The 15,147-nt window shown below is 39.9% G+C and overlaps 1 protein-coding gene across 7 annotated transcripts in view; it reads left to right on the top strand.

Annotated features, from left to right (window-relative positions):
• Positions 1-1,194: 1,194 nt before the first annotated feature.
• EEF1AKMT2 (EEF1A lysine methyltransferase 2) overlaps positions 1,195-15,147 on the top strand; it is a 71,466-nt gene continuing 57,513 nt past the window's right edge. For 4 of the 7 annotated variants that reach the window (XR_007122664.1, XR_007122665.1, XM_047702336.1 and 1 more), the window contains exons 1-3: positions 1,200-1,359; positions 2,406-2,471; positions 3,494-3,608. Coding sequence is in view for 5 of the 7 variants with exons in the window: in XM_047702336.1 (XP_047558292.1) it covers positions 1,247-1,359; positions 2,406-2,471; positions 3,494-3,608 (294 nt within the window). In the remaining 2 variants the exon portion in view is untranslated. Of the gene's footprint in view, positions 1,360-2,405; positions 2,472-3,493; positions 3,613-15,147 lie in introns of those variants that run through there. The other 3 variants (XM_047702338.1, XM_047702337.1, XM_047702339.1) reach the window with 3 other exon arrangements.

Raw genomic sequence — 15,147 nt, 5'->3', positions numbered from 1 at the left:
TAAGGTAGTGTGGTTTTCCCATTGCCAGCCTTTTCCAAAATGCAGTACCTTGAATAGTCCTGTTTTTGAAAAGTGCAGCTGAGTAACTTTTTTTTTTTAAGATCTTGTTTGTTTCTTTATTGAGAGAGCATGAGAGAATGCATGTGCAAGTGGGGGAGGCAGAGAAAGAGAGAAGGCGAGAGAGAATCTCAAGCCAGCTCTGAGTTGAGCATGGACCCAAACACCCAGCTCCATCCCCTGACCCTGAGATCATGACCTGAGCAGAAATCAAGAGTCAGTAGTGGATTAACAGACTGAGCCACCAGGCAGCTGAGTAACCTTAAATATTTAATTGATCTTATTCAGTGAATCATGAAGCAGATGACACCCAGTCTATGAAGTAGAAGGGAGCTCTGAGGAGTTGTACAAAATGGAAGGTTTTTATATGCATCAGATACGGAGTTGGGGGTGGTGGGGGTGGGGAGGGTTGGGGCACCTGGGTGGCTCGGTCCTAAAGCATCTGCCTTAGGCTCAGGTCATGATTCCAGGGTCCTGGGTAGCTCCCTGCTCCATGGGAAGCCTGCTTCTCCCTCTCCCACTTCCCCTCCTTCTGTCCCCTCTTTAGTTGTGTCTCTGTCAAAAAAAAAAAAAAAAAAAAAAAAAAAAAAAGCAGGGGGTTCGTTGGCTAGTACATTAAGAATGGATTATTTCAACATCCCAAACTAACGTAAGGTTGTCACCTATACTTGAATAAAATAATAATAATAAAAAGAATGGATTGTTTCAGGCAATGTCACTCTCCCTTAAGGGAAGGCGGGGGTCTTCTCAGGCAGATTACTTCACTAAGACCCACCGGAAAATTCCATACTGATTGGTTTAAAATTCCATTCCTGGAACAGGCTCAAATCTGCAGTTAACGTTGGATATTAAGTTTCAGGTTTAGCAAAACTGACTCCATTTGGACCTGTTTCTTTCTCACAGTCCCTTACAAACAGCAGTCCTCCAATGCAGCGGCGCTTAGGCGGGCACCTCAGCAACGGGGTGCCTCTGACTCTGGCGGCAGTGGCCAGAGAGGCAGGCGAGACCCCGCCGACCACGCCTGGGGTTGCGAACCTCCACTCGGGACCAAAGACGAGCTGAGGAAGCCGAGGCCAGGAGTAATAGAGAGGGCGGCCTCCTGCCGCCTAGAGGCGCCCACCCACGTGTCCGCTCTGCCTGTGCCTCGTCTCTATGGCGGCCCCAACGGCCCTCCGGGGCGCGGAGCGGGATGAACTCGGGCACGGGCGGCGGCGGCGGCGGTGCTGGGGCCGCGGAGCCGTCCCGGAGCGGCAGTCCCGGAGAGGATGGCTTCGCCCCGTCGGCGCTGGGGACCCGAGAGCAGTGAGTATGGCATTGGGCAGGGAGCCAGAGCAGCGCCGCCGTGGTTGGGCCCCGGGCAGGGGAGGGGGAAGAGGGCCCCGGAAGATGGGGAGGACCTTTGCGGGGGGCGGGTGACGCGAGGAAGCTAAGAGGGGACTGGTGGGCTGGAATCCCGAGGGGCAACCCTGGGGGTGGTTAAGAGGCGCTTCAAGGAGCCGACGTGTAAAGGGCACGTGAGGTGCGGAATGGCCTCCGAAGCTCTTGGGGGAGGCCTTGTTGGGGGGTCTGGAACCGGAGGGGCAGGCTTGGGAAAAGGGCGAGGGGGCCGGGACGTAGGGCTGGTGGGCAGGGGGTGAGGTAGGGACGTGGGAGCTGGGAGGATGACCTGAGGAGGGAGCGAGGAGAAAGTGATCTGACCTTAAATCGATGTTCGGTATTTATGGGCGAAATAATAGATGGGTGAGCGAATGCCAGGGGAAAGGTACGGATGAAGGGTGAGTTGGAGGACCGAGAGGGAGCAGCGATTCTGGAGAGGGGAAGTGGGAAGAGAAGGCAAATGTTGGGGAGGGGGAACTAGACTTCCAAGGAGTAAATGTTAAACGTGCAGTTTAATCTTTAGGCAGAGCTTGTGTTTGCTAAGTTCCCTTGTGAGGAACCACTGTATTGGTAGGAAATGTTTGTGTCTGCACGTTTTAGACTGAAATGTGCTATGATGACACTGTGCCTGTGCAGTGAAGTTTTAGATTCGTGTTTGGGACTTAGGGATCCGTGGACACATACTTGTTTGCGGGTGTGTGTTTTTTTTTTTTTTTTTTATTACGCTAAAATATATAGTATTTTTATGCGTCAACTATTGTACTTAGTGCTTTACATGTGTAAACTTACTCTGCTTGTCTGTGTCTTTCATTCTTTTAACAAGGATGTTAGGAGCTTGATCTAGTGCACTTACTGAAAACACTGATAATGTCTTAAACTTCTGTCATAAATACCTAAAATGTATTAGAAAAGTTTACATTGTAATTCAGTTTGATTCAAGAATCTTGCTTTGCATTTGATTATTTATATAGTTGGGATGCTGTCTATGAGAGAGAGCTGCAAACTTTTCAAGAATATGGAGATACAGGAGAAATCTGGTGAGTTAGAAAAAATAGCGGAATTATGATTCAGAAGAGTGTGTGTGTATGTCTTTTAAGTGCTTACCCCTAAAGAAAATAAAGACAACCTGAAAGTTCTGGGAACCTTGGACTGATTCTGGCTTTAGCAGGTAGATTTAAAGAATCTCTCTCTTCTCTCTCTTTTAATGGTCCAGACCTAAATTTGATGAGAATATAGGTATCCTCTTCTTTTTGAAAATTCACATTATGTCTCTCGGCTTTTATGAAAAACTTATATTAGTATCTGTTTTTGTTAACTGAAAGAAGTAGGAAGATTTTCTCTTGTACTGAGAAAGGTGAAAAGCAAAAATAGCGTTCACTGTTTGTTTCTCAGTGAGCCATTAGGGAGGCGGTGCATATCCCAGCGGCAGGAGTGATGCTGCCAAGCTTCTTTCCCCAGGAACTTTCTTTCCCCGGGAACACGCAGCACCCCAGCGCAGGGCCAGCATAGCTTTGAACAGTGTCTGCGAGTGGCTGTGCTTTATCTTGATTTATTTTGTGCCTGTGGTAGCAAGACATGTCTTGTGGTATCAGGCCTAAGAGGTTATTTTTGGAGTCTGGGAATGCTCAAAAATTCTACCACATAAATTATTGGTCATTGCTTCTTTGCTTTGTGCCATTTTGCCTTAGGAGAGATTTCATAGCAGTGCTCTACTTGCCGTTAGTGGGGGAAACCTGTGTTAGGAAGTTGCTATCATCCTGTGATCATCCTTGTTCAATGAGCAATAACATTTTGAGCCATCAGCATATACAAGTGCTAATGCTGATGTAGTGAAACGTTAGTATGTAACGTAGTGACCTTATCTGTTGTGTCCTATTCTTGGGAGCGTACGCTCTTCAGTAATAGCACAGGTGAAGCTTAAGCAGCCACAGATGCTACGTCTTCTTTCAGAAAAAGGCTTAATTGAGCATATTGTATAAGCTGCTTAAATGGAATATAGTTATAATCTTTGCTCTATATTCCTCTGGTCTTTGAATAACGGATTCTCTGTTTCTAATAGGTTTGGAGAAGAGAGTATGGATCGGCTAATAAGGTGGATGCAAAACCGCAAGATTCCATTGGATGCTTCAGTGCTTGATATTGGAACAGGAAATGGTGTTTTCTTGGTTGAACTTGTTGGTACTTTTAGTATTCATGTGTTAAAGCCAATTTTGAAGTGAAATTAAAAAAGAAATCTTGGCAGTGAGGATACTAATTATGTTAATCTAAAGTAGAAGAACAACAACAACAAAAAAACCAAAAACCAAACAACTAATAAATAAACAAAGTAGTAGAGGAGTTGTACCACTTACTTTGAGAAGTACACAGTACAAAAGGGAGGCTGCATGGATTGTGAGAAAGCATTAAATGAGAAGCCAGGGGATCTGAGTCCAGTTTTGGCCCTTCTGGCCTTAGTCTTGACCTTAAGAAAGCCACTTAATTTCTCTGGGTGTAGTGTATTATAGGTTTTTTCCTAAAGCTATTGACAAGGTGATCTTAATTGGTTTCTTTAGCTCAAAACTCTGGAAATCTGTGTGTGTAAAAGAAAGATGACTTTTTTACACTTCTTGTAGGACATAAATACCTTATGTGCATATGGTTTGAAGAGCATATTTTTTCTATGGAACTGAATTTTGGCACTAACTAAACCATCACTGTTGTGTACCTGTTGTGTGCTCATGGCTGTGGCTTGTACTATGGAGAAAATTATAAAACTTAGGCTTCCTCCTAGATGGCTTTACTGTCTTAATGTAAAAGGATATATACATAATGGTGACATTTATTGAATGGCTTCCACATGACAGGCCTTGTGCTAGGCATTGGCAACCTGAAAATATAGACCTTGTACTTGAATACAATAGAGGATGGACAGACATATAAACAATTAATGCTGTAAGTTGATAAGTGTGATAATAGATGACTGAGTATAGAAAAAAGAGCGGTTAATTTTGGGGAGCAGAGATAGGAAGGGTCTTGGAGGAGCTAATATCCACATTGGGTGGAAATTGCAAGGGCAGGATGTGCTGAGTGTGGGAGAGAGGGAGAGACTTTCAAACAGTGGAAATAATATTTAAAGATTTGGATGGGGGTGGTGCCTGGCTGGCTTAGTTTGTGGAGTGTGCAACTCTTGATCTTGGAGTTGTGAGTTTAAGCCCCATGTTGAGTGTGGAGATTGCTAAAAAAAATAATAATAATAAATAAATAAAGACGTGAAGGTTTGAAGCAGCAGCATGTACTGGGGATGGAAATAATTTGGTAAGTTAGAATATAAAGTGTATTTATGGGATGGACAAAGGCAAGGATTAAGTTAAAGGTAGGAGCCATATCATATACCATGTCTAACAGGTTAGATTTTACTTTTAGGTTATGGGAAGCCATTAAAATGTTTTAAGCAGTGGAGTATGATTAGAAAAAACTTTGGTAAATGTTTTTGAAACTTAAGGTATAACGTATGTATGTCCAAGTGCACAAATCAAAAGCATGTGGCTCAATGAATTTCTGCAAAGTGAACACATCTATAGTCACCTATCAACTCTTGCCCTGGTCAAGAAGTAAAAAATATTACAGACTCTAGAAACTCCCCTGAACTCCCTTCCAGTCCTTTCTAAATTACTTTCTCCTGCCTCTCTAAAGGTAGCCACTAATGGCAAGGAGTTTTAACATTAGAGATTAATTTGCCTGTTTTTTAATGTATACATGGAGGACTCCAGTTTGCTTTCCAGTGTGTTCTCCACTTTCTGTGAGAGTCACTCAAGTTGTTGTGTGTAGTAGTAACACATTCATTCTCATTGCTGTATAAGATTTATTTATACTCAGCTTTATTCATTCTCTTGTTTACCTGCAGATTCTTTTGGATTTTAACCCACTGAGCCACCCAGGCGCCCCTGGATTTTATTAGTTTATTTGTAGAAGTTAATGATTTATCCTTTGAGACTTTGAGACTTGAGACTTTGAGAAAGTAGATTTTTCATATTTTTACATATACAGTTGACTCTTGAACAACAGCGGTTTGAACTATGCAGGCCCACTTATTTGTGGAATTTTTTTCAATAAATGTGTGTATAGTCCTATGAATATATTTTCCTTGTGATTTTCTTAATATTTTCCTTTCTCTAACTTTATTGTAAGAATACAGTATATGATACACATGGCATACAAAGTACATGTTGATCGATTGGTATTTTTTTAGTAAGGTTTCCAGTTAGCAATAGGCTATGGGGTGTCTGGGTGGGTCAGTCCATTAGGCGTGTAACTCTTGATTTTGGCTCAGCTCATGATTTCAGGGTTGTGAGACTGAGCATGGTGTCGTGCTCTGTACTGAGCATGGAGCCTGCTTAGGATTCTCTCTCACTCTCTGCCCTTCCCTCCGGCTCACTCTCACTTTAAAAAAACAAACTAAAACCAAGCCCCCCCACCTTTAAATCCCAGTCTTAACCCAACCCTTAAATACGATTAGTAAAGTTTTGTGGGAATCAAATGTTAAATGCAAATTTTTGACCGCAAGGGGTGTCAGCACTCTTAACCTTTGTGTTGTTCAATAGTTACCTGTGTAATTATGTAGACTTCGAATAATGGTCATTTTCTTTCTTCCTTTCCAATCCGTTATAACTTTTCTTCTCTTATTACACTGTTTAGGACTTCTAGTAGAATGTTGAAAAGAAGTGGTAACAGAAGATATCCTTGTCCTTTTTCCTCTTTCCAGAGATTACTTTGAAAGTTTCACTGTTAGGTATGATGTTAGCTTGTACGTTTGTTTTGTAGATCACTTGGTATCAGACTAAAGAAGTTTCTTTCTATTCCTCCTTTGCTGAAAGAGAGTGAGTGTGTGTGTTTCTTATAAATCTTGTTATTTATCAAATGTTTTTCCTGTTGAGATAATCATATGAATTTTCTTCTTTAGCCTGTTTGTGTTGATGAATTACATTCATCATTTTCAAATGTCAATTGCATTTCTGGAATGAATCCAACTTATATATATCATTGGATTCACTTTGTTAATATTTTGTTTAGGATTTTTGCAACTCTGCCCATGAGAAAGATTGTTTCAGTAATTTAAATTTTTTGTAGTGTTCTTCTCAAGTTTTAGTAACAGGTTATGCTGACATCATTAAATGAGAATGTATTTTTTTGAAAGAGTTTATTAATGATTAGTGTTTCTTCCTTAAATGTTTGGTAGAATTCGCTGGTGAAGCCACCTACATGTGGAGTCTTTTAAGGGAAGTTACTTTCTTTTTTAATGTGTAGTTAGTAAATGTAGTGTGATGTATGTATGGAAAAATGGTCATTAAGTATATAGCATTTACAAAATGAACACCCTTGTGTAACTCACCAGACTGATCAAGAAATCAAACATTGTTAGTGTCATAGAAGAAGCCCCTTTGTGCACTCCCCTCACTCCCATTCCTTCCTAAAGCTTTCACTATTCTGATGTCTATCATCATGTTAGGCTGTTTTTGGTGTTAGCTGTACTTGTTTCTCATTGTGATTTTATTTATCTGTTTGTCAGTCAGAGAGAGAGAGAGAGAGAGAGAGATTGAGAATGCCGTGCTAGCCGGGGGAGTGGCAGGCAGGGGGAGAAGCAGCTCCTGCTGAGCAGGGAGCCTGATGGGGTAACTGACTGAGCCACCCAGGCGTCCCTATTTATGTTTTTAAGATTTTATTTATTTGAGAGAGAGAGCGAGAGTGAGAGCGCATGCACGGCCAAGCATGAGCAAAGTGGGTGGTAGGCTGGGGCAGAGGGAGAGAGAGAGAAAGAGAGAGAGAAGCAAACTCTTTGCTGAGCTGACTCCAGTACAATCCCAGGTACCCAGGTGACCTGAGCCAAAGGCAGACACTTAACCAGCTGAGCCACCCAGGCGGCCCCTCACTGTGGTTTTAATTAACATCTCCCTAATAATTAATGATGTTGACCACCTTTTCATGTGCTTATTTGCCATTTGTATATCTTGTTTGGTGATGGGTGTTCAGATCTTTTGGCCATTTTTAGACTGGGTTGTTTGTTTGCTTATTGGTAAGAGTTGAGGATTTTTTATGTATTCTGGTTATAAGTTCTTTACCAGGTATGTGGTTTCCAGATATTTTCTCCTGGTCTTTGGCTTCTTTTTTTATTCTCTTAATAGTATCTTTTGAAGGGCAGAAGCTCTTGATTTTGATGAAGTCCAGTTCATTGACTTTTTTCTCATATGGATTGTGCTTTTGTGAACATAATAACTCTTTGCCTAACCCAAGATCACACAGATTTTCTCCTATTTTGTCTTCCAAATGTTTAAAGTTTACATTTATTTTCTTTCTTCATTTTTTTAAATTTTACGTAGACTCCACATCCAATGTGGGGCTTAAACTCACAAACCTGAGATTAAGAGTAGCATGCTTCACTGACTGAGCCAGGCAGGTGCCCCCTACCTTTTACGTTTAGATCTGTGATTTTTTTAGAAGATATTATCTATTTGTTTTAAGATATTTATTTGTTTGTTTGAGAGTGTGTGTGTGCTAGAGAGAGAGAGAGAGAGAGTGCATGAGTACGAGCAAGGGGAGGGGTAGAGGGAGAGGTGGAGCAGACTCCCTGCTGAGCAAGGAGCCTGTTAAGGGACTCCATCCCAGGATCCTGGGGTCATGACCCAAGCCAAAGCAGAGGCTTAACCACCTGAGCCATCCAGGAGCCCCTGAATAAATAAAATCTCAAAAAAAAAAATTAATTTCTAGCAGTTCATTGCTAATAAAAGCACAACGGATTTCTCTATTAATTTTATATCTGGTAATTCAGACATTAATTCTAATAGTTTATTCATAGATTCTTTTAGATTTTCTTATGTATAGTAATGTCATGTAGTTTTAATTCTTCAATTTCAACTTTGATGTCTTGTTTATTGAAATGCTCTGTACTCTTGAATACAGTGTTGAATAGAAATATGAAGGCAGATAGCCTAGTAGAAGAGGAAAGTTTCTAGTATTTCACTATTACCTATGGTGTTAGTTATAGGTTTTTATAGATAGTTTATCAGATTGAGGGTGTTCCTTTATATTCCTAGTTTAAGTTTTTAATCATGAATGGGTGTTGAATTTGATCAGCTGCTTTCTTTTATATTGAGATGATTAGATGATTTTTCTTTGGTTTTATTAATGTTGAATTGATTGGTTTTGGGGACAGGGTGTCTTTATTTTTTCTTAATTGACATTTTTATTCAAAAAAATTTTACGGATTTTTTTTTTTTTTTTTAATATTTTCTAAGTAAGCCCTGCACCCAGTGTGGGGCTTGAACTCACGACCTGGAGCTCCAGAGTTGCATGCTCGACCAACTGAGCCAGCCACATGCCCTTGATTGGTCACTGTTATAACAAACTTCCATTCTTCAAGTAAACCAAGTTTGATTGCTGTGTATCATCCCTTTCATATATTATTGGATTTCACTTGGTAGTATTTATTTTGCTTACCATTTGTATAGTTTCATGAGAGAGATTAGTAAGTAATATTCTTCACATGAAATTTTAATGTAAGGTTTTGTATCAAGGTTATGCTGGCCTCAGAACAAGATGGGAAAACTCTCCTTTTATTCTTTGGGAAAATTTGTAATTGGCTTTGTTTCTTCCTTAAACATTCAGAAGAATTCTTAGTGACATCCTCTGGAATATGGAGGGTTTTTTATTGTGTTTTTCAAGAAATTTATCTGTTTATCTAGATGTTAAAATTTTTTTTTTTAAGATTTTATTTATTTATTTGACAGAGAGAGATCACAAGCAGGCAGAGAGGCAGGCAGAGAGAGAGGAGGAAGCAGGCTCCCCGCCGAGCAGAGAGCCCGATGCGGGGGTCGATCCCAGGACCCTGAGATCATGACCTGAGCCGAAGGCAGCGGCTTAACCCACTGAGCCACCCAGGCGCCCCTAGATGTTAAAATTTTATTAGTGTCAAGTTCATAATTTACTGTTAAATTTAAAAAATTTACATATTATAACATTGACTTTTTTGCATAGAGTTCTGTGGATTTTAGCACATGTACAGGTTGATACAATCATCTTTACAGTCAGGGTACAGAATAGGTGCATCCTATGTAACCACACCTTTCTCCCCTTCTAGCCACCAGTCTGTTCTCCATCACTAGTTTGTGTTTTTGAGAATGTCCTATAAAATGGAATCATGCAGTATTATCATCTTTTGAGTTTTCCTTCTTTTGCTCAACATAGTACTTTTGAGATTCATCCATGTTTTTGTACATAGCAGTATTCATTTTATTGCTGAAACGTGGCCAATGTATGGATATATTGCAGTTTGTTTATCCATGTACTTGCTAAAGGACATGTGAATTGTTGGTAGTTTTTGGCAATTATGAATAAGTTGCTGTGAACATTTTGGTGTGAACGTATTTAATTTCGCTAATGTAAATATGTGTTTACCTTTATTAGAAATCGCCAAGCCACTTTTCTGTGTGGTTGTACCATTTTGCATTCACATCTCACATACATAAACAATGTATGGTGGCTGCGCTTGGTCTGTATCTTTGCTGACACAACTGCCCATGTTTGCTGTTTTAGCCATTCCAATATGTGTATAGTGGCGTCTAATGATGGTTTTAGTGTGTAGTTCTCTGATGGCTGATTACGTTGAACGTGTTTTCATGTACTTACTTGCTATCTTTATATATTGTTCAGTGAAATTTCTGCTCAAGTCTTTTGCTCATCTTCAGATTGAATTGTTTGTTTTCTTACTGTCGAATTTTGTGTGTTCTTTGTATGTTCTGAATACAAGTCTTCTCTGAAACATAATTGTAAATGTTTTCTAACTTCTTTTCAGTCTAGCTTCTCTTTTTATTCTGTTAAGAGATGAAAAGTAAAATTTGAAATTTTGATAAAGTCCCAGTTTGAGTTATTTCTTTATATTTTTTCTATTAAATATCTCTGCGCCGGGCTCGAATTCTTGACTCTAAGGTCAAGAGTTGCTTGCTCCACTGACTGAGTCAGCCAGGCACCCCTAGTTTTTTTTTTTTCTTTAATGTATTGTGTGTTTTTGTTGTTGTTGTTTTTTAAGATTTTATTTCTTTGACAGAGAGCCAGCGAGAGAGGGAATACGAGCAGGGGGCGTGGGAGAGGGAGAAGCAGGCTTCCCTCTGAGCAGGGAGCCCGATGCGGGGCTCAATCCCAGGACACTGGATCATGACCTGAGCTGAAGGCAGATGCTTTAAGGACTGAGCCACCCAGGCGCCCCTAATGTATTGTGTTTTTGGTGTCATGTCTAATAACTCTTTGCCTTATCTACTTTTTCTCCTTTCTTTTCCCCTAAAAGTTTTTATAGTTTTAATTTTTTACAATGATCCTTTTTGAATTAATTTTTGTATAAGATGAGGTTCAAGTCAAGATTCTTTTTTTTTTTGCATATAAATGTCCCTTTGTTTTATTAAAAAAATTTTTTTTTTTTTTTAAAGATTTTATTTATTTGACAGAGAGAGAGATCACAAGCAGGCAGAGAGGCAGGCAGAGAGAGAGGAGGAAGCAGGCTCCCCGCTGAGCAGAGAGCCCGATGCGGGGCTCGATCCCAGGACCCTGAGATCATGACCTGAACCGAAGGCAGCGGCTTAACCCACTGAGCCACCCAGGCGCCCCCCCAAAAAATTTTTTTTTAAAGGGGCGCCTGCGTGGCTCAGTTGGCTGAGCGACTGCCTTCGGCTCAGGTCATGATCCCAGACTTCCAGGATCTCGTCCCACATTGGGCTCCCAGCTCCTTGGGGGGGTCCGCTTCTTCCTCTGACCTCTCTCATGCTCTCACTCATTCTTTCTCAAATAAGTAAATCTTTAAAAAAATTTTTTTTTAAAGATTTTATTTATTTATATGACAGAGATCACAAGTAGGCAGAGAGGCAGGCAGAGAGGGGAAGCAGGCTCCCTGCTGAGCTGAGAGCTGGGGGCTGGATCCCAGGACTCTGAGATCATGACCTGAGCCAAATTCAGAGGCTTTAAACCACTGAGCCACCCAGGTGCCCTAAAAACTTCTTTTAAAGATTTTATTTATTAGAGAGACAGAGTGTGCATGTGCGCGATGGGGGGAGGGTCAGAGGGGAAGCAGACTCTGCTAAGAGGGGAGTCTGACGTGGGCTTGATCCTGGGACTCTGGGATCATGAGTTGAACCGAAGGCAGACGCTTAACTGACTGAGCCACCAAGGCGCCCCGATATCCCTTTCTTTTAATACCATCTGTTAAAAAGACTGCTCTTTCCTCACTGAATTGTCTTTCCACTTTTGCCAAAAATCAGTTTGCCAGATTTTTGTGTATCTGTTTCTGGACTCTTTTTCATTGATGTGTCTATCCCTTTGTAACACCGCATTGTCTTGATTAGTGTAGCTTTTTAATAAACCTTAAAAGTTGAGTAGTGAGATTCTGCAAATTTTATTCTTTTTCTAATTTTTTAAAAAGATTGTATTTATTATTGGAGAGCATAATTACAAGTAGGAGGAATGGCAGGCAGAGGGATAAGGAGAGGGAAAAGCAGGCTCCCTGCTGAACAATGAGCCTGATGTGGGAGTCAAACCCAGGACCCTGGGATCATGACCTGAGCTGAGGGCAGACGCTTAATGACTGAGCCACCCAGGTGCCCCTTGTTCTTCTTTTTCAAATGTTGTTTTGGCTATTCCAATTCTGTTGCCTTTCCAAATAAATTTTAAAATCAGTTTGTATTTATCTACAAAAGAATCCATGCTGAAAATTTGGTTGGAATTGAACTAAATTTGTAATTCGATGAGAATTGACATCTTTACTATCTACAGTCTTCTAATCCATGAACGTGTTATGTCTCTTCATTTATTTAGGTCTGCCTTGATTTCTTTCATCTGCATTTTTTCATTTTCAGCATATAGATCCTTTTAGATTTTTATACTTGTATCAATATATATTTTTTGGAGTATTTTAAAGGTATTGATTTTTGAAATTCAGCTTCTGGGGCACCTGGGTGGCTTAGTCATTAAGCATCTGCCTTCGGCTCAGGTCATGATCCCAGTGTCCTGGAATCTAGCCCCGCACTGGGCTCCCTGTTTGACAAGAAGTCTGCTTCTCCCTCTCCCACTCCTCCTGCTTGTGTTCCTGCTCTCACTGTCTCTTTCTCTGTCGAATAAATAAATACAATCTTTTTTTTTTTTTTTAAAGATTTTACTTATTTATTTGTCAGAGAGAGAGAGTGCATAAGCAGGGGGAGCAGCAGGCAGAGGGAGAAGCAGGCTCCTCGCTGACCAGGGAACCTGATATGGGACTTGATCCCAGGATCCTGGGAATATGACCTAAATCAAAAGCAGATGCTTAACCAACTGAGCTGCCCAGGAGTCCCAAAATAAATAAAGTCTTAAGAAAAAAAAAAAAGAATTTCAGTTTCTAATTGTTTATTGCTAGAAATGTGGTTGATTTTTTTGTATTGACCTTGTACTCTGTAACCTTGCATTTATTAGTTCTAGGAGTTTTTTGATGGGTTTTCTGGGCTTTCCTATGTAGACAGTCATTGTTTATGAATAGGGGAAGTTTTAGTTCTTCCTTTTTAATTTGTATGCCTTTTATTTCTTTTTCTCGCCTAATTACATTAAGTATGGCTTCCAATACAATGTTAATTAGGAGTGGTGGCAACAGGACATGCCTCCCTTGTTCCAGTTTTAGTTTTCCAATCTACCTGTGCATTTCACCATTAAAGATGTATTGGCTTTAAAAAAAAGGTGGGGGGGTGGTTGTGTCAGCTGTAGGCTTTTTTTTTTTAGATGTCCTTTATCATGTTAAGATTCCTTTCTATTTCTAGAATAGGTGTTGAATTTTGTTGAATTTCTGATTATCCTATTAAGGTTATTTATTTCATTTGAGTGAGTTCGCAGTTTTTGAGGAATTGGTTCAGTAATATATAAACAGAATTAGATACTATGACCAGATGGGGCTTATTCTGAGATTGCAATGCCAGTTCATTATATGAAAATCATATAACCTATCATATTAACAGTCTAAAGAAGAAAAACTTCATGATTATACTCACTGATGGGAAAAAAATATTTATATCACTCTTCTTTCCTTTTGGGAGTCTGGAAATAGCAGTGTTAGAACTTTTCATAGTGTTCTACAGGTCTGTGAGTCTCTGTTCATCTTTATTCCCCCTGTTTTTCTCTGTTGATCAGATTTGGTATGTCTTCAAGTTCATGGACCTTTTCTTCTCTAATTTCTATTCTGTCGAGACTACATACTGCATTTGGTTGATAGTCTCTCTAAGGCTTTTTTTCTCCCTGCACCTTTTCCTTCCTTAACTATGTGATGTTTTTGTTGTAAAAGGTAAAGTTTATTAGTCCCAAATGATTTTCCATGATGTAGATTTTTCTAATTGTACTTCTGTCATTTAAAATGTTTTCTGCACCCTGTATTTTTGTAGATCAGAAGTTAGATCTAGAATAACGTACAGTGAACTACAGTCTGAGCGTCAAATCTGGCCTTCCTCTGTTTTTAAAAATATTGATTGAAACGCATTTATATACATACTGTCTGTACCTGCATGTGTGCTGTGGTGGTAGAGCTGAATATTTGGGACAGAGACTGTATGGCTGGGGAAGCCTAAAAATATTTATGCCTGCCTGCCTGCCTGCCTTCTCTTTCTTTCTTTACTTTCTTCCTTTTCTTTTCTTTTTCTCTCTCTCTCTTTCCTTTCTTCCTTCCTCCTTTCCTCCCTTCTTTCCTTCCTTCTTGTGAGTAAATGATAGAAGTTTATTAAGCAAGGATACAGGAAAAAAAACTTTCAGGAATGAGAGGGGTCCTGATGGGTTGCCCTGCTCTATTCCTTTATTTATTTTTATTTTTTAAGATTTTATTTATTTACTTGGCTGAGAGAGAGAGAAAGAACGAGAATGCACAAGCAGGTGGAGCAGCAGGGAGAGGGAGAAGCAGGCTCCTCACTGAGCAGGGAGCCCCATGCAGGGCTCGATCTCAGGACCATTGAATCATGACCCAAACTGAAGGCAGAAGCCTTAACTGACTGAGCCACCCAGGTGCCCCTGCCCTGTTCCTTCAAAGTAAAATTTTGATAATCTCTGATTCAGAGATCTTTACAAATTCAGTTTGCTTTTTTTTTTTTTAATGAATTTAATAGATGGTCATTTATATTTGCTTCTGTGGCACATAATGTTTTGTTGTCTGTTTTTGTGATGTTAAGCGTCATTGCTTATAAAAGGGCTTTTTAAGTGATTCACCTACATTTTTGATGGATTTTTTTTTTTTTTACTGGGCATAAAATTTTAGACTGCAGTTTTTCCTTTGCTGTTTTCTGGCTTCCATTCTTTATGACTTATTGTCAGCTATCAGTCTTACTGTTAGTCTTGAAGGTAGTCTCTTGTTCCTCTGTTTCTCCCTACCCTCCACTCCCTGGATGCTTCTGAGGTTTTCCTGTTTTGGGTTTTTATCAGATACACAGTACTGGTTTTCTTTTTCTTTTTTAATCTTCTTTAGATTTATATTGCTTTTTCAGTCTGTGGCTTGAGGTCCTTCATCGGTATTAGAAAATTCTCACCCATATGCCATTTTCTCTCATGCCCCATTCTCATTTCTTCTCCTGAGAGTCCTATTACATTTATTTTAGATTTTATAAAGTGTTATATTTTGTTTTTTATGTTGTTTCCTGTTTTTAATTGATTATGCCTTTTGTTCTTTGCCTAACAGGAGTATTTTCTTTTGATCTTTCT

This window comes from Lutra lutra, chromosome 14 (genome assembly GCF_902655055.1).
Source record: "Lutra lutra chromosome 14, mLutLut1.2, whole genome shotgun sequence".
Classification (NCBI taxonomy): Eukaryota; Metazoa; Chordata; class Mammalia; order Carnivora; family Mustelidae; genus Lutra; species Lutra lutra.
This window is presented reverse-complemented; position numbering and strand designations above follow the sequence as displayed.